The 19,197-nt window shown below is 39.2% G+C and overlaps 2 protein-coding genes across 10 annotated transcripts; one reads left to right on the plus strand and one right to left on the minus strand.

The window, feature by feature from the left end:
• Positions 1-408: 408 nt before the first annotated feature.
• SRSF10 (serine and arginine rich splicing factor 10) lies at positions 409-12,380 on the plus strand. Of its 9 annotated transcripts, XM_032361104.1 has the most exons (7): positions 413-632; positions 2,103-2,207; positions 5,765-5,868; positions 7,095-7,257; positions 7,487-7,540; positions 7,674-7,775; positions 11,088-12,380. In XM_032361104.1, the coding sequence occupies exons 1-7, from the start codon at positions 568-570 to the stop codon at positions 11,146-11,148; spliced, it is 654 nt and encodes a 217-aa protein (XP_032216995.1). In that variant the 5' UTR covers positions 413-567; the 3' UTR covers positions 11,149-12,380. The 9 variants fall into 9 exon arrangements, with proteins under 9 accessions (XP_032216988.1, XP_032216992.1, XP_032216995.1 ...); XM_032361097.1 differs by lacking the exon at positions 11,088-12,380 and having other exon boundaries at positions 409-632; positions 7,490-7,540; positions 7,674-9,740; XM_032361101.1 differs by lacking the exons at positions 7,674-7,775; positions 11,088-12,380 and adding an exon at positions 10,853-11,081 and having other exon boundaries at positions 412-632; positions 7,490-7,540.
• Positions 12,381-14,694: 2,314 nt separating this feature from the next.
• PNRC2 (proline rich nuclear receptor coactivator 2) lies at positions 14,695-18,312 on the minus strand. Its single transcript, XM_032361105.1, has 3 exons — positions 18,132-18,312; positions 17,048-17,253; positions 14,695-16,753 (listed from the first exon to the last, which is right to left on the minus strand). The coding sequence occupies exon 3, from the start codon at positions 16,733-16,735 to the stop codon at positions 16,316-16,318; it is 420 nt and encodes a 139-aa protein (XP_032216996.1). The 5' UTR covers positions 16,736-16,753; positions 17,048-17,253; positions 18,132-18,312; the 3' UTR covers positions 14,695-16,315.
• Positions 18,313-19,197: the final 885 nt, after the last annotated feature.

Here is a 19,197-nt window from a genome sequence, read left to right on the forward strand (position 1 = left end):
CGCCTCCTTTCCTTTCACACTCAGTACCAGAGGCTGCAAATTCTTCCCTCGCTGGTCAGCAATCTAAAAAAAGCCAGGGCCTAACTTGGCCGAGACAGGAAATCATATGGCGGTCTCCAATATTTAAAACTCTGGGTAGCAATAAGTGTAAAGTTCGGCGTAAGGGTTAAAACGTCTGCTTCCTGTCTTGGATGGGCAGCAAGGGGAATACCCGGGCAAGGCAAAAAAGGGCGGGAAAATAAAGCACTAAAGAAAGAAAGCGCGGGCTTGGGGGAGGGGAAGAGGCCGCGCAAAAAGCCAATGAATGGGAACGAGGCTGCGGCGCGTAGACCCCCCACCGCCCTCCTGCGCAGGCGCACGCCCGGCGATCTCGCGGGAAAGAACCGTTGCCGGTCTCGGCGTTGAGCCCAGCTCGGCGGGGGTGGAGGCGGGAGTGAAGTCTCGCGAGAAGAGGAGGTTTTGTAGCGGAGCCCTCTGGCTGAGAGTGTCTGACGATCCGCCGCCGCATCCGCGGACGGTTTATTGAGCCCGTTAGTGCCCCTGCCGAGGGAGACTCCCATCGCCGTCATGTCCCGCTACCTGCGCCCCCCCAACACGTCTCTGTTCGTAAGGAATGTGGCCGACGACACCAGGTGTGTACAGAGGAGGGACCCTGGGCCTACCCGGGGAGGCCGCAGGCTCTTGGGGAGGACCCGTGCGGCGGCGGCGGCGGCGGCAGCGCGCTGGGCCGGGGGAGGGGAAAGCGAAGATGGCGGGTTCCGCGCGGGCTTTCGGGCCCCAGCTAGGCCGCGGCGCCGGCTCAACCGCCGCGGCGGAGCGAGGGCGGCTACCCTGGTCCTCCCAGGCCGCCGCGGGGCACGCGGGCCGCGTGGCTGGGCTTCGGCCCCCCTCCCCCTCCGCACTTCAGAGCCCCTTCCTCCCCGTTTCCTCTCGGCACGTCCAGCCCCCGCCGCGGCCGAACATCCATTCCCCATTGATTTGAAGTTCACGTTCTTTGGGGTACACGCCCCCTCGCCCCAGGGTTTTTATGTTTTGGGTTTTTTTGTTTTTTTTGGCTAAAGAATTGCAAGGAAATAACGGAATCGGGGGATGGGCGTGTATGGCGAAGCATTCGCAACCCTTTTTTTTGTTGTTGTGCTATAGTTCTGATTTTTGAAACGTTGGAGATGTTTGGAGAGAAGGAATGTCAAAAATTGGTAGATAAAATTGTTCCAGTTAGAAGGTGCGAACTAGTTCCTCTCATTTCCCGGAAATAACTGGTCGCCCTTTGAGAAATGAGTCTTAGGAAGTCTCTACCATTCGGATGTTAATAAGCTAAATTGGATTAATCCAGACCGTGCCTTTGTTCTCACCAATTGTCTTAATTGCTTGTAGTTGCCGTCAGAATTTCTTGGAAGAGATCATATCACTAGAAGAGACGTTACGTTTCACACAATCACTCTAACCCCCCTACAGTCAAATTTATTTTGGTAGCCTTGTGCGATTTACATTTTACCGTCCTAACTTTTAAGTAGGAAAGTAATTCGTGTTCTAGCATTTAGAAAAATTTTCCCTTGTTGTTTTGACCTTCCATTTAAGGAATTATATATATATGTGACTTCTGTTTTTCAAATCTTTATCTACCTCCTACTAGGTGCCTAAACCTGTAGCTAAAATTTTAGGATAAAAGTGCTTGGTATTCAGAGTACTAATGTTGATTTGATCCTGTAAAAGTAAAACATTAGTATATGCAACCTAATACTACTATGCCTTTTATGAAAAATTAAAGGTGTGTTAGAAACTAGATAAATTTGTGATCAAATTTCCTTAGATGTCTTTAACTGTTGTTAATGTAAAGTAATAGATTTTATTACAGACTGCATTATCTTCCAAAAATCTTGGATCTTAGCATTCCTTTTTTGAAAAGATAGGTTGCCTGGTTATTTCTCCTGTGCTCTGAAAGTTGGCTCTTGATGTTGAGATTTAGAAAGCTTGTCTGTTTCTGGTCACCCAGGGATACAGCACATTCCCTGTCATTAATGGACAGATTACAGAAAGTTACCTGTTTTTTTTTAAAGAAGTGAACGTAAAAATTGGGGGTTTTTTTTTTTATGATGTTTTAGGTCCGAAGATTTACGACGAGAATTTGGTCGTTATGGTCCTATAGTTGATGTGTATGTTCCACTTGATTTCTACACGCGCCGTCCAAGAGGATTTGCTTATGTTCAATATCCTTTCTTCAGATGGCTGATTAGTGAGGGGTGTTGAAGTTTGAAATTCAAGTTTATGTAAGAGGTAACATCTAAAAAGTAGTTTACTTTTGTCCTCTAATGTTTAATGTCTTCAAATTTTTGAAAATTAATTGACTCACACATTGCTCTTAACTATTTCTTAAAGTTAATCCAAAAATAGTAAAATACTTAAATTCCCATTCATGATGCTGAAACTCAAATCAATGATGATAAAATGTGATTTAAATTTGAATACACTCTCGTTGCTACCACCTTTAATGTAAGTCAAATTAAAAGTTAATATGTTCTTGTGCTTAGCAATTAAAGTTTGGTGTTGTCTGTTAATTTGAATCACTTGATCAAAAACAAATTGTATAACAATGAGGTAAACTTCTTTAATATTGTCCCCTAATTTGCTGTCCTCTGTTGTTACCTCAGAGAATGTAAAGCTGTACAGTTATGGCGACCCCAAAGAGAAAGCATGAAAGAACCTTTAGAGTAGAGTTCAACACTTAAGGCAAGTAGACAAGCCAAAGACCTCTTAAGGATCAGGCTTGAAGAGAAGGGAGAGTTTGGGAAAAGAAAAATTAAAGAAAAGCTGGAAGAAGGACAAGCCTAATGGGAGACAAAGCCTCGCTTTATCTACAAAAGGGGGAAAAGGTTGTTTTTCAAAGTTAAAGATAAAGCCATCTGTCATATTTGGCCAAGCATCTCATGACAAGTCCTTCTGACAAGCACTTAAAGAGTTAAAGGTCAAGATGAAGTTGAATGATGGCCAAGATTAAAGGAGTCATACCTGATGTATCCTACAGAATAACTATTTTCCTTTTTATTTATTTATTTATTTTTTAATGTTTTGTAAGCAGTTAATTTTCAAAACTATTCTGGTTTGGTCTAGTGACAAAACCTGTAAGTTGATTTATGTGGGCCTTTGATATTGTGATTGTGGTCTTGTATAAATGCACTCTCTCAGCTTGTCAAGTTAAAGTGTACCAGGATATTATGTTGTTAAGCTTAAACCCGGCATATTTCTGTTTCGGACCAGATGGTCAGATCCAATGGTAGAAGGCAGTGCTCTTTGGAATAGCATGAGGTTCTGGGGTTAAGCCGACTCCATAGAGCCATGCTTAAAGGGGAGAGAGGTGCTAGCACTGGGAACTATCTAGAAACAATCTCTGGTGGTCTTGTAAGGTCAGATCCACTGGACATAACTACCTGTTGATAGATTTTAAAGTGGCTGGGGGGGGGGGGGTGTACACATACTCCAGACTTCTAAACTTAGCTCTGTGAAGCCTGCTGGTCCCTGCACTGCTTTAGCACATACCATCAGTTAGCACTGAGTGGATTGCAGAAGGCCTTATCCTTTGTATGGGTGCCTAATCAGGATCTACAGAAAGTCATTCCCTGACCCAGAGTTTTAGGTGACATTACTTATTCAGTGAGACAGCAAAGGTTTGGGCTGTGGGCATCCGGCAAGGAAAAATTGTTACTGATTAAATTCAGTGGGTCTCTTGAAACTTAAGAGGGGTCCTAGTGAGATCTAGGGGAAATGTTGAAAGCTGCTACTTCAGCAAAGGTAGTGATAAGGACAGTTGGGGGAATTGGTTGCAAAGCTCTGTTACAGAGAGGATAAGAGCTATATTTGGCTTGCCTTTTTTTAAAAAAAAAAAAAAAAGTGATGCTTTCTGGCTTACAATGTTGACCTGATTTTACCTGGTTTGGGGTGGCCTGGGAATCAAGATCAACAGTAGTTTGACTCAAGAGTATGTAGTACTTGGGCCAGAGGAGAGTTGTCATCTAAAGGAGAATCATATACTTCTTATACAGTCTTTCCGTGGTCTTAAAATAGTTGAAAGTGAGTAGGTCTCAGGATTTTGCAAAGATACCGAGTACAAATTTCTCTATAACTAGCATCCAAGTGATACTTGACCCTATTCCTAGTTAACCTTCTCTTAACACATATAGTAGAACTTTGCCCTAATTCGTCCAGCCTAGGTCTGCTTTTGAGGGTAGATCCAGAGAATGAGTTAATCTCAATAATTTTTTACATCTTTTAATTTTAATCCTCTAAAAAGTAAATTATATTCTGTCTTCTGGCATAGTAAGTAGTATACCATTAAGTGAACTTTTAATATTTTAAAGCCCATCTACATTAACCTTGAGGGGTGTTCAATTTACAGCACTCAAGGTTCTAAACTCCCCATCAGCCTTTGCCTTTTCATATTGAAAAACGCCCCAATGATGTAGGACTTGGGGAAACCTGTCTTTCATTAACATATACGTAGTAGCTTCAGGAAGAGAGAGCTGGGAACTTGCTATTGTCCTTAATTCCTTTCAAAACAAAAAATAAGAAATCTGGTGAGGCAGACCTTTTAATATCTGGAATAAACCGTGGTATCAGTCTTGAAGAAAGTGTGTCTCTTTGAGGGTGTTTTTTAATCAGCTCAAGATCTGTACTCTTGTCTCCCAAATTTGAGAAAAAAATGGACAAGTTGCAAGAGTGATTTTTAGGATAGAATGAAAATCTACACTCCAACTTAATCCCTTTTCAAAGCTTTTATATCAACCACTGCTCTGAATATTTGCTTGGCTTCAGAATGGTGGTTTTAGGAGAGGAGCTCAATTTGGGCAGAATTAACTTTGTAAAGCCTAGAGTTCTCATAGTTAATTGCTGACAGTGAGGGAAGAGGGCGGGCAAGACAACCGCCTCTCCAATCAAAAACCAGTACCAGTAGTTCCTCTGTCAGATTTCTAAATGTTATCTTGAAATTCTCAAGTTGAAAACCAGTGCCAGACCCACTTCTTTGCAGGGAGCTGTATGTTTAGTACATATGGTTAGGGCTTTCCAGTCCAGGAATCTTTAGAAATGGTCTGTTATTTCTTGACCGCATGCTTTTATAGTCTATGCATGGGTGTAATATGCTTTTGGTATAGTGATATCTTCAGTATTTAATGCTTGATTCTGTTTTGAAATCCACAAGTGGATAGCATACTAGTCTTCCCGTATGGTATAAGGAAGACAGCTACATGAAATAGTAGTGTCAGATAGAGCAGAGAGAAACAGCAAAATAAACTTGAAGTTCATGTTTTATCTCTTGTAAGGTAAGGTATATTCTGCTTGCTTACACAAGAACTATTGGCATTTTCTTTTTTTCCTTTGAAACAAAAATATGAAAAACAGTTTTGGTTTTATTTTCAGAAATTTTTGTTTTAGTATACAACATAGAACTGACATTTGTTTTTCTTTTTTGCTTCTGTAAAACTTGAAACTCAGGAAGAAAATTTTTGATAGGATTACTTGGTAGTTCAGCTAACCAATCTTACTTTAATAACTTTATAATATGTAATCACACGTGTTTTCACATGTATACTGTAGGAAATCACAAGTGCTTTAATGCTATGAAGTGTCTATAGCTGAATCAACCAACCTGAGTAGGTGAGGTCTGGATGATTTTCTAGAATAATGAGAGACTGAATTGTTCCAGACCTACCAACCAAACGTTCATTTGTTATCAAAGTATGCAAAACTTCCCAAGCCCCTTAACATTTAGCACATTTGAGGATGTCCGTGATGCCGAAGACGCTTTACATAATTTGGACAGAAAATGGATTTGCGGACGCCAAATTGAAATACAGTTTGCACAGGGGGATCGGAAGAGTAAGTACTCTTATGCTTAATACATGTTTATATATAGTATGTCATTTTTAAACAGTGCATTAATACCTCTTTTTGGGAGTATTCACAATTTGTCTATCTGTTCAAAATCTAGAAAGAGTTCTCACATACTTTGCAGAAAGTTAGAATGTGAAGATAAGAATGCCTGAAATGTGTTTGGACTTACAAGAATGTGGATTTATACAGTCTGCTGTACCATGTTTTTAATAATTGGGGGTGGAATTAAAAGGGAAATAATTTGGAAACTCTTGGGTCTATTCAGCCATTTCTCTTCATAAAGATCTTCAAGTTATAATTGGGTATTTGACTGCTTGACTCTGGAAATGAACAGATAGAATTAACCTGAGAAAGATTACAGGCTAAACCTAGAATTGGTTTTATATTAGTCTGTGGTTTTTATTATGTGGGTAAACACCAGGTGTTAGCCACATACTAATGATGCGGGAGAATAGGCTTTGGAGTCTGGTAGACCGGGGCTCAACCATTTTGTTACCTTGGGCAAGATACTAAAAGATAGAGATGAAAATAGCTGCTGAAGAGAGGAGGAACATGGAAGTTGACACTAGCTGCCAGTAATTCTCTGGTTCTTGGGTGTTTGCTGTGGTATTTATATAAACACACAAACTTGCAGTATCGCTTCATAGACTTGAATAAGATAACAGGAATTCAGGACTGTCCAGGGATGCAGGTATGTCTGAGGCATCCAATAAGTGCTCTTTTCCACTTTTATTGTGATCTCTCAGAACCGTTTAACCATATAGCCCTGCATTTTAATACTAAAATACTGTTCCTAGGCCACCAATAAGTGTTTTGTCATTGTTAATTATGTTCCTAATAAATGAAAACCACACAGAATAATTCTAAATTAGCATATGGCTCAGTGTCATGTTTTAATTTGGAAGTCTTAAAAATGTGAATTTTTTTAATGTTGAAATAATTGGCATATTTTTGGACAGCAAGCTAGATGGTGAAAAAGTCTCTGACAAAAAATAGTTGGGAAGGTAATTGAGAGTATATTTTTAACAGAAAACAATATTCTGATAGACACCCTAAAAAACAAATGCCCTTTCTAAGACCAACAGTCACAATTGATCTTGACACAATTCGGGGGTGTAAGGGAAGAGAAGACAGAAATTTTTCCTGTAATTTAAAGACTTAGAATACTAGGTTTTAATGTCTCTAAATATTTGTTCTATGTATATCATTAGCTCCAAATCAAATGAAAGCCAAGGAAGGGAGGAATGTGTACAGCTCTTCACGCTATGATGATTATGACAGATACAGACGTTCTAGAAGCCGGAGTTATGAAAGAAGAAGATCAAGAAGCCGGTCCTTTGATTACAACTATAGAAGATCTTATAGTCCTAGAAAGTAAGTGTGATGTGTAGTACAGTAATCTGTCAGAAAAGATAAATGTTTGTTAGCATTTAATTTTATCTTTCTGTACACTTTAATTATATACATTGTATGCTTCATTGAAACTAAAAATATTTTAGTGCTTCATTTAAAAAGTTTTATGGCTCACTTTTTTTAATTAGAAACTTTAGAAGACTGTAAATAGACATTTGTCACTGTTTGCTCTTTCTGATGTACTTTTTAGCAGTAGACCGGCTGGAAGACCACGGCGTAGCAGAAGCCATTCCGACAATGATAGGTAAATAACTTTGCTTTGAAAAAGACTTCTATGTTTTTCAATTTCAGAGTGAACTTTTGCTCTAAAAATAACAAATTTGATTAATATAGAATCTAATTTTTACTCTAATTGTATCTCTCCTCTGTTTTGAAAGATTCAAACACCGAAATCGATCTTTTTCAAGATCTAAATCCAATTCAAGATCACGGTCCAAGTCCCAGCCCAAGAAAGAAATGAAGGCTAAATCACGTTCTAGGTCTGCATCTCACACCAAAACTAGAGGCACCTCTAAAACAGATTCCAAAACACATTATAAGTCTGGCTCAAGATATGAAAAGGAATCAAGGAAAAAAGAACCACCTAGATCCAAATCTCAGTCAAGATCACAATCTAGGTCTAGGTCAAAATCTAGATCAAGGTCTTGGACTAGTCCTAAGTCCAGTGGCCACTGATAGTATAAACCTTGATATTTTTAGGCATGTATCATTCATTTACTCATAGTTTGGTTTACTTAAATTATCAGGAATACAATGTTGCAATGATGCTTAAAAAACACTTGTCAGTTTTCCCTGTACCAGGCAAATGGTTATAATTAAAATGATATGCTGTTGAGAAGCCACTCTTAAGAGTCCAGTTTGTTTAATGTTACGGGCAGCTACCAATTTGTGGTGTCTCTGTATATTTTTGTAAAGATTCTCATTTTTTATGCTTGAAGTATTGGTGAAAAGATGTTGGTTGACCATAATTTGCAACATTGTCTTATTAAAAATAAACTTTCATAACCATATTTGGTAGAACTGTTAACCTAGAAATGTAGCTTGCTAATAAGATAGAATGATACAAAAGTGAAGTTGTAGCCACAGTACAACACTGACTGATCAGACACATGTAGGTTCAGGGTGGACCTTTTTGTCTTGTTAAGATGTCTAGGCCCGTGATAATAGTTAATTTATGACAGAGCGTGGAATAGTTCTTTTGTTAACCCCACTGTCTTGGGGAATGATGCCAACTGGGTTAAGTAGCATTTGGGGGAAGATTGAGTTTTTAACTGAAACATGGAGCCTTCACTGCTTTTTTCTAGTTTCTGTGAAGATTTGAAACATATAAACATCAGAAGAACTCACCTTAAAATTTAAGCAGGTCAATAATGGCAGAAATAATTTTAAGGGAAAAAATGCTCTCAAGTAGTTCCTCTCAACTTCAAGGAGCATTGTTGGTGATACTGCTTAGTTTTCTTAACTGCTGTTAAAAAGCAGCAAGTAAATTGTTTCAGAGTAGATTTTGTTCATGCATATGCGTAGTGTAAACTGAATTTTGATGCTTATAGCACTTGGTCTGTGCATTTGTATCAAAATTTGCCTCCCACTTTATGAAGGAGACTTGTTCTTCACACATCAGCTAATTTCAGGTGAGGCAAGTTGAAAGAGAACACTCCCATTCTAGGTGATCCTGTGGTGCCATGAAATTTAAAATATTTTGGAAAAAGAATTAAAGAGTCCCATCTCTGAGTTTGATTATCAATGTAGTACCTGGCAGTACCTGACTAAAAAAGAAAACAAGACCCTAATCGTTTATAATTTCTAGCGTTTCTCTGAGAGATCGTTTGGGGGGGCAATAAGAGGGACTTGTCCGATCTCATTTCAGAATAAAAGCTAGCATCTTTAAAAATTTTAGATTGCTTGCTTGCAGGTATAAGTAAGAAATATTGTGGAGAAACGATTCCTTTTAGAGGATTACTTTTTTCCAATTTTGGTTTTAGTAATATAGGCCTTGCCTGTAAAGAACAAAAAAGATGGTTTTTAAATACTGTTTGTGGAATGTGTTTAAAGGATTGATTCTAGAACCTTTGTATATTTGATAGTATTTCTAACTTTCATTTCTTTACTGTTTGCAGTTAATGTTCATGTTCTGCTATGCAATCATTTATATGCACGTTTCTTTAATTTTTTAGATTTTCCTGGATGTATAGTTTAAACAACAAAAAGTCTATTTAAAACTGTAGCAGTAGTTTGCAGTTCTAGCAAAGAGGAAAGTTGTGGGGTTAAACTTTGTATTTTCTTTCTTATAGAAGCTTCTAAAAAGGTATTTTTATATGTTCTTTTTAACAAATATTGTGTACAACCTTTAAAACATCAATGTTTGGATCAAAACAAGACCCAGCTTATTTTCTGCTTGCTGTAAATTAAGCAAACATGCTATAATAAAAACAAAATGAAGGAAATAATGATTAACTGGAATTATTATAGTTTTGGATGAGATTCTAAAATAACAATGGAAACAATTCTTTGTAGATTTAGGAATATTTTTAATCAGTGTTGCACTAGGCACAACTTTTCTTTGGAAATGGTAGAACTTGCCAGAAAGGTACATCTTTTATATACTACTTTAAAATTCCTTATGTGATGTCAGAGTTGTTTCATGATTGCTTATTAAGCCCCTTGGGGTTAAATAACATAGAAATTACTGGTAGAATTAAGATAAGTATTAAAATGAAATTTGAGTCCGCTAATTGTAAATTTATATTTTCATTATTGGATGGACCAGTAATTCTGCTCTTCCCGTCCTAAACAAGATGAATTGGGCCTTTTATTTATGGCTTGATTTAAAATACTTTTGAATTGAATGTCAGTGAGCAGTTTAATATACTAAGTGATAACCACTTCGGGGAACTGGTTTAGGTATTTTATGGTTTGAATTCTAGCTGCTTTATAATGACAACAGTTATAGCTGATAGTATTTATGATGTGCCAGACACAGTCCTAAAATTTAATGCGTTAACTCATTTACTTTTCACAAAACCCTAGGAGAGAGATACTTTGGTTTACCCCATATCATAGGTGAGGAAATTGAGGCATAAAGAAAAGGCTATAAAGGCAGATCTAAAATTTGAGCTCAGGCCTGGTCCTTACTGATTTGTTTTTAATGGACTGTGTTTTGATGAAAGTATACTGAGGAGAGAGCCCATTGAAATTGCTCTCAGTGTTTGTGTTAGAAACAGAAGGCCTGATGATTTCATTTTTATACTTATGTCACTTAATATGACTCACATTTTTTTTGAGAACTTTATAGTTATTTCTAAAGTGACATACCTAACCACTTCGAAAGGACTAAATTATAGTTGAACCATGATAGTTAGGATCCTATTCATACTTGATGAGGATCCTTGCACAGTGCTTTAATTTTGGGCTACATAGTTCACAGCTGTGGATATCTGCTATGTGTCTGGCACTGTTGTCAGTATTAGAGCAGATCATATGAAGACTCAAGTGAAGACTGACACTTCACCTCTCTTTTACTTAAGATCTCTGCATTTTGTTTTGTTTTGTTTTGAAGCCAAGTAAGCAAGAAGAAAAATGACAGATAATGCTTCAGTGAGAAAGGAAAGGTGCTACATAGAGTATGAGCTGTTAAGTTTACAACCCAGGGAAAAAGACCTGGGAACTATTGTACTATTCTCTTGAAAATTTGGCCCAGTAAGCTGCTACATCCAGTTCAACTAACAAAATCCTGTATACCACAGAGAAGAATAAAGAAAACCAAACTGACAAACATCCTTCTTTTATTTAAGACCAAACTGCAGCTGGAATACCCAGTACAGTTCTGCTTACTACACTTCAAGAAAGATCTGAGAAAGCGGAAAAAGAACCAAAGAAGGGCAGTTCAAGCGACCAAAGGGTGGGTGGAAGGTGCTGCAGTATGAATACTGTACGAATATTTTGACTCTGGTCTGAAAAGATAAAAGAATGTTATCGAAACTACATGGAATAATTGAAGTCCCTTCAAGTTTGAAAGTAAGCATTTTAGGACAAATAAAAGGAAATTCAACTTTGTACTTGTGGAAAACTAATCCCTAAATCTGAATAGGTTTATATTGATTCATGGGTAACAGGTCCGTAATAAATTACTGGAAACTAGGATGTCTGAATATCAAGGAAGACAGCCATAGTCTCTTACAGTGCCTCTATTGGTCTGTCTCAAACTGAATTGGGTGAGAAAGGGTATGGTCCAATATAAACTTTTTCTTGGTTATCTCTTAAAGTCAGTTTCATTTTTGCTATTGGCAAATCTTGCCGTTGTTTATTCCAGTGCCAGTGTTTTTCTGCTTAATGATTTGCTTTGTTGGCATCTGAGTTTATTTACTTGTATGCCATGTGCAGTTTACATCTTCCTTACACTCTCCCAGATAAGTTCCGATTATAATACTTGACGTCTAGCTAAGAGGGTCCATCTCTTCTCACCTCGGTCCTAAGTCAGTATATTCAGCAAACATTTATTTACTGAGCCCTTAACTGTGGGCAAAAATTGTACTGGGTAATTGGGGAGAAAATTCACTTACTGAATAAATGTCTACTGAGCACAATCTAGTGAATCCTTACAGTGTGGCCTCATTGTTTGAGGCGTATTCATAACTCTTTTACACCATTCGTATCTTAATGTAATTATAAAACCCAGAATACTATCAAAGATAATTTTTGTGGTTATCTGCCATTTAAAAGTATCCAGTATTTGTTTGCATCCCATTAATACAAATAATGAAAAAATGTTTTAATCTGTAATAAACTGATTTATTGTGCAGTGACTGTAATATACTAGAGTCCTATTAAATTGTTAACTCTGCCTCCTCAAACACATTAGGAAATAATCCCCAAAATAAGTATTTAACTTTGCAATAGATATAAAGGAGACTCTGGGTGCTATAATTAGATTATTTTGAGGCAGACAGAGAGCTGTTATCCCAGCTGATTTAGTATGTTCTGTAATTGAGAAAATGTTCACCAGATTATACTTTTTAGTGATTTACATGTACATTTTATAGGGGACATGTTCTGTGTATAGTGAATAAATAACTTTTATAGTATCACAAAAATGTTTTGGATTCCTTAGTTCCTTATTAGGATATGAAGTTTGTTTATATGTTGATTCTTCCATCACTCACATTTGATTTTTGTCAAATTTCTGCCGCATATTTTAAGCCTTTTATGTAAAGTTATTCATCTAAAAATATGGAAGTGTTTAAGCCTTTAATTTATAAAAAATTTTGAAAATATTGCAGAATACACATAACTGGGAAATAAGAAAGGGAGGTATTTTTACCCCCATTTGGTTAAAAAATGTTTTCAAACTTGCTTAACATCACACAGCAATTAAGTGGCAGATCCCAGGTTATTCATGGTTTTTTCATTTGATGGTTCCTCTTTACTGTTTGTGCCCCCACCCTTTTTTTTTTTGTAATAAAATGGGAAGTTTTTTATAACAAAAGTAATATAATGGAATATAGAGTTCACATGGAAGGAAGAATTAATAGAATAATGAAAAAAGATACAGTATCAAAAAGTATTTTGTTTGTAATCTTTCTGGATGAAAAAGAGGTTAAATACAACATGAGATGTCACAGCTATTGTGACTCAGGCTCTCTATCCTGGCTTTCCAAATTTCAATCTTGTATTGGTTTTTGACCATATTCTTGTTTACAAAATCCTGAGATACTTTGAAAAAGGGAGGCTTTGACTTAAGACAGCACAGTGACAGCTGAGGAATATCTTAACAGCATTTCTACCAGGTCAGAGTTTTTTAGGAGTAAACTGCTCTCATTGATAAATGAAGTAAGCAGCCTATTTGTTGTCTGTCATTCAACTACTGACATCTTAACAGATGTCAGTAGTTGCTATAGGAAAGTTTCCTTCTCCTGGTTTCTTTTTCCTCTGCCCACCCTCCCCCCAACAGTGTTGGTTATGTTTATTGCATTGTGTTTATGTATTCCTAACAGTTGTTTCACCCTATTGAAGTCGGGACTCTATTTGGAATAAAAAGCAAGGCATGTAAATTCCTTTCATTGGTAACTGACAGAGTAGTTTGTAATGAAGTTAAAAAAGCCTTTGTGTCTAGTATTTTGTAGATCCCATCTCTTTGAATGCTAGAGTGAAATAAACTGGTCTAGGAGCCAAAAATTTTGGGGTTTTTTTTGTTTTGTTTTTTGTTTTGTTTTTCCTTAGGTTTAGCTCTGCCTTCCATGTTTATGGCTGGGTAGGCTTTCTTCATTTGTGTAAGAGGCTTTAGAGATGTTCTCTTCCTCCTGTTTTACAGAGTAACTGCCAATGAGAATGCAATTAAAGAAACTAGAAAACTTAATCCAAACCCTTTGTGCTTGCTTTGGGGAAGAATAGAACTTAACCAGAAATTAAGTGTAAGGATAGGTGATGTACCCAGACTCCCATCATACTCTACACTGCCATCAAAAAGATAATGACAAAATTCTAACACTGACTATAGACTCATGCTGCGGCTGATGCCTTCAGCCTTAGAGGATAGAGGTTGGTTCCCTTTAATAACTTTATGGTTCTCACAAGTTAAGTAGTTTGGGAAAATCCTGTAGATTAACCAAAACTATTAGTTATTGAGGAATGAGATCTGATAATTATCCTTAGCTATTGAAAACTTTATGGTTAGGTAAAAGCCTTTGGTACTCCATCCTCAAGTCTGAAGACTGGCCATGTGAGTCAATCCCAGACCAAAAACCTCATACATAAGAAGTCCAAAACTAACATGCCTGGGCTGCAAACTATTAAATCCAGTGAAATTCCAGTGCAGTTAAGTAATATAACAATCCTTGGCATTGTTCATAGACTTTACACTGGGAATGGAACAGGAAGAAAAATGAACACTCCGATTTTTATTTTCTCCAAATTAGTTACCTCCTGATTTGCATGATAAAGTAATGGCCTTGCCCTGGGGTTCACCTATTGAACTAGTTGAAGCTACCCCTCTCACTTAGCAAATGTGGCTCTTGTGATGCCTTCCCCCAAGTCCCAAAGATCCCTGGTGTAAATTATGCTTTTATATATAGCAGACAAATTTCAAGGGTCTTAGAACTTGGGAGGAACTTTTGTTTTCTATAAACCTCAATCACCTTAGAATGTAGAAGAGAGGCAGGTAATTAGTCCTGCTGTATTTGACTTGATGAATCAGAAGCTTAGTTTCCATGAAGTATTCTGTGGCCTTTTACAGTTAAATCTGCTGGGGATGGGCAGGTCATAATACAGTGTATCAGTCAGCACATTGGTTGCCTCTTAAAAACCAAATGTCCTTCCATTTTTCAGTTGGGTTAATTTATATGCATTCTAAGAGTAAATGTTAAAGATAGTCATAACAATTTTTTATGAAATACAATTTAGCCATTGGGGGGGAAGAAGCAATTTTATTTTTTAATTTCATGCTAAATTCACATATGTACATTAAGTACTATGTAAACTTGAATTTAAGTTAGCATTATTTGACTTGAGCAGTATCACCTCATCTCAGTTCATTGGAGAACTACAGCTTGGCCCTTCTGCTTTAAAAGGTCAAAAAGTTGCCAAATTGGAATAGGGCACTTAAAATCAAATTTTAAATTGACTCTCCCACACACGTTTGTAATTTACTGTGTTAGCTGTTATATTTAGGTAAAACATGTTATCAAGGTTATTATGCAAGAAATTACATCTTTTGCATAAATGGTCCCCTGGGTTGCACTTAGACTAGTAACAAAAAATATATATACTGACAAACACTAAACTATATTTGTTATAGATTACAAAAGTTACTGAAAGCCAGAATGAATCTTTAAAGTTGGAGGGACCCTTTAATAGTTAATCTTTGGGCTTAAGTTGGGAAGAAAAAATTAAACAGTCCCATACTGCATTTCACATCTCTTAAAAATAGGAAGTGTTTTAGCAGCTTAAAACCTTTACAGTTATATAAAACTTATTACACTAGGATTTACTTTGAAATATAGTTTACAACCAGATCAATTATACATACACTGGCACTTTAGCACAAGGGCAAACTTTAAAAACAAATTATTTTGGACCTTTAAAATCAGGCCATAGTATAAAAACAGAGTCCATGGTCTTACATTCAGCAAATTCATACTAAAATATTCTATTTTTGTAGGATAAATGCCAACAAAACTTTACATATGCTACAAGTTTATTACATATATTTACATGGCTCTTTCCTAGGTACTTAAAACTTTCACATTATATAGCTCCCCACTTTTAAGTTTTATAGGGAATGATTTTGAGACCAGATCACTGTCAGAACAGCTTATGCAGTGCTATAGTATAAAAATGTATTCTGAAAGCTACTCAGTAACCACCAAATACTGTTTCTGTAAAAACGGGTTTTGGTGCATTAGTTAGCAGACCTACTGCATGAAAGAAATGGCCACTGGGTATATGGTCTCATTCTAAATTGGAAAGCCTCTAGTGCCCTTTCCACATTCACCAGCATACAGTTCACTAAAATCCAACTATTCGCTAAAAAAATTCACATTTTTTGGCAGTGCATCAGGTTGTTGGCATATTTCTGGTTTGGATGTTTATAGGACTTCAAACTGTCAAATATTCAACTACCTTTCAATCCTTACATGTATTTTAACTTGGGTGCTCCTAAGCAGATGGACTAGCTTTCAACAAGTAAATCTGATCCATGAACGATAACTCTTAGTTATTTCTGCCCAACAAACAAGAAAAGTTGATTACCATTCCCCAAATCTAAATTTGACAGGTTTAAGAGTTACACAGTTGAAAACACCGTATCAATGTACAATTATCAATAATTTAGTTAATTTTAAGTTGCACTGATACTACCATTACTTCACAGTGCACATAACATGTAAAACAGGTAAGATGAAGTCTAATTATATTTTCTACATTAGCAGTTTTACAAATAGATTAATTCCCTAGTGAATTTGGCCTGAAACAATGGACAACTACCCTGAAATATAACTAAATTTAAACATTAGTATTTTATCTTATTTTATACCTGCACTTTAAGTAAGGTTTTAAGTTGAAATGTCATTATCTCCTTATCAGAAGGATTAAAGGAGACTGGAACCCAGTGGCTTGGTGGTTTAGGAAGAACACTTGGTGATGGTGGCTCACTAAACTTGGCTCCAGCATAGTTTTGATTAGTCTGAGACTTAAAAAGTAAGCTAGGACTTGATAAGCTAGAGTTCCAGTTTTGATTATTTGGAAAATTTTTGTTCTTCCCCCCATTTTGCATGGCCTGCCGTGCAGCTGCTGATGAGGTGTAAGTATGTCCCCTTTCTTTTTTCTTATGAACAATCTTCATTTGGGAATTCTGATCCTTGGTCTTCTGTCTATTAAGCTGTTGCTGGTTCTTACTAACGTTTCTTGATTGAGGGGCTGGAATGTTGTACCTCTCTCCGCCACCCATCTTCAGCTTCTTTGTCACCTACAAGTAAATGGAAATAAAATACTTAGCAAAATTCCAGTAAGAGAAGTTCAAAAATTTAGGAAAGTTCTGTAGCCCCAACTTGTAACTCCAGAAATCATTTTGGAAAGACTCAAAACTGCTATCCAACTGCTTTAATAACTTCACCATATGTTCACACTCAATTATGTGCATAGCCTTTATTACCTTCTTAAGAAAGCTTATCTGCAAATGTGAATAATCACGTGAAAAAGACAACTGGTTAAGGTCAAAAGGATAAGACATCCTTGTAAACTTATAAAAATAATTTTATACCTTTCAGTCTGTTTTTCGGATTGCAGGATTTCCACTACCTGTCCCCTTCCTTGCTGCCAAGCCCAGGATAACAGATGTTGCTTTCTGCTGGATCCTTTCCTTTGTCTCAATACAGAAGTTTTCATGGGCCGATCTGCTGAGTTCAGCCTAGGAGCTGAGGCCAACATCTGAGTCTCCTCAGCACACAAGTTTGAGAGAAGTCCTAGCTAGAAAAGAAAAGATTACTTCATTACTTCAATTCAAAAAACAAGGGGAAAGTGATCGCTTCTATTTACTACGTACGGAAATACAGTTAAGAATGGCTACTTCCTGAACTAGTAAGATGGAAAATAATCTGGTAACTGTCGTCTTTAAGAACTCTTCTCGGCCTTGCGATCCAGGAATTGGGGGCGGCGGGGAGGGTGGAGACAGGAGTCCCAGGTGCCACAACAAGGTGTTTTTTTTTTTCCCCGGGGGAAGTTTTCAAAGTCTCACACGGATTTTGTCACTAAAACGTTCAAACTGGGGAACCATTAGCTTTTACAGCCATCCCAAGAAACGGGCTAAAAATCAGTTTTCTAAAGAGACGTTTTAAAAATCTTTTTCGAAATTTCCCATCTTGCGACACAGCACGTATCCTTTTTCGAAAAGCCTCCTCTCCCAACACGTCTACGTCATAAAAAGTGTCTCCTTTAGTTACGAACTCTCAACTCCTCCCCATTTTGGAAGTTTTCACAGGCCATAACCTAAGCCGATTTTCATCTAAAATATACCCAAGAATTCCTCTTTACAGTGAGCATTATACATTTACTAGCCCAAATAATCATTTACCAAACAAATACGCCCTCTTTTTGGAAGGGTTAAGGGCCTTGCACACTTATTTTAACAGCCCCTGAGTCATTCACCGCGCGAGCCCAGAAAGTTCGGGTCTTCCGACGCGGCCTGGCTTCCGAAAAGCCCACTGTTCTCGAGCCCGGCTGGGGTGCTCCCCGGCTCCCCGCGCCCGACGCGGTTTCCGGGATCTCGCCTCCCCTCGCCTCCTTCCCCCAACAATGGGGAGTGCGGCCGCCAACATGGCCGCTCCCGCGGCGCCGCTGCCACTCACCGACTTCAAACTCGGACGGCGGCGGCTCCTGCTCGGCGTCGAAGCCCCCCTCCCTTTCCAGGGAGAGACGAGGCACGGAACGAACAAAGCCCACGGGCACCGAGGAGCTAGCTGCTGACCACCTCTGCGCCCCGACCCGACCTCCTCCTTCCGCCTCTACCGACAAAATGGAGGTGGCGACGAGCGCCGAAGCGGGGCCGGGCGGCCCGGCGGCCAATCAACAGCGGCCGACGCGCCTCCTGGCCAATGATAGGCGCGCCACCGCCTGTTGCTGGGGCCGGCGGGGGCGAGGGAGGCGAGCTTATGGCCTGGGGTTTGAAATCCTCCCCGAGAGGAGCATGTCGGGAACAACTGCTGCGGTCGTGCCCACGGCCAGCCGGTTCCCGGACGCGCCGGCCTCGCTGCCACCGACCGCGCTGTCCCCGGCCCCGCTGGGTGCGGCGGCGCCCGCGACCCCCGGGGCCCGTCTTGCCCGCGCGCGCTCGGCGCCCGGGAAGGGGCGCCAGCCCGGGCGCTCGGCGCGCGGGTCCTGCGGCACCGAGAGACCCTGACTGGTCCCCAGCCCCCCGGGGGCTTTACCGAAGCGGCCTCGGTTCCCGACTTGGGTTCGCTGGGCCGCGTGACCAGTTTTTAAAGCCGAAAGATGTGCGCCAAAGTTGCCTCCCGAGGCCTGGCCTCTGCGCACTTTGCTCCGGACGCTCCTCTCATCATCCTCGGTCGCGAGAACTTCATTGCAACCCCCAAAGCTCGCGGTTCCCTCTGGTGTCCCCGACCCCAGCCCCAAAACTTCCTGAAGAGGCCTCCCCCTGTGAAGGCGTTTCCCACACATGCGCGGATCAAGTCAGTCAGTGCCCCCTGTGTGTGTGTGTCCCCACGGGTCCTTAACTTCAGTGAGAGCCCTTCATCGTCTCGCATGGTAACTGCTGCTGTCCCTATTTGTCACCCCTCTTCCCCACCAGGACCACCGCACCCTCAAGGGGCGAGGCCGGGTTTTAGTTTTCTGAACACAGTGTCTCGTACATTGTAAGTGCGCAAGAAAAGTTTGTTGAAAGAACCGGGGCTCCCT

The sequence above is a fragment of the Mustela erminea genome, chromosome 10 (assembly GCF_009829155.1).
Source record: "Mustela erminea isolate mMusErm1 chromosome 10, mMusErm1.Pri, whole genome shotgun sequence".
NCBI classification, from domain to species: domain Eukaryota; kingdom Metazoa; phylum Chordata; class Mammalia; order Carnivora; family Mustelidae; genus Mustela; species Mustela erminea.

Coding starts and splice junctions, on each gene's coding strand:
- SRSF10 (XM_032361096.1), top strand. CDS start 568: ATGTCCCGCTACCTGCGCCCCCCCAACACGTCTCTGTTCGTAAGGAAT. Junction 2,208..5,764: donor AGAGGATTTGCTTATGTTCA/ATATCCTTTCTT, acceptor AACATTTAGCAC/ATTTGAGGATGTCCGTGATG. Junction 7,258..7,486: donor AGATCTTATAGTCCTAGAAA/GTAAGTGTGATG, acceptor TGTACTTTTTAG/CAGTAGACCGGCTGGAAGAC.
- PNRC2 (XM_032361105.1), bottom strand. CDS start 16,735: ATGGGTGGCGGAGAGAGGTACAACATTCCAGCCCCTCAATCAAGAAAC.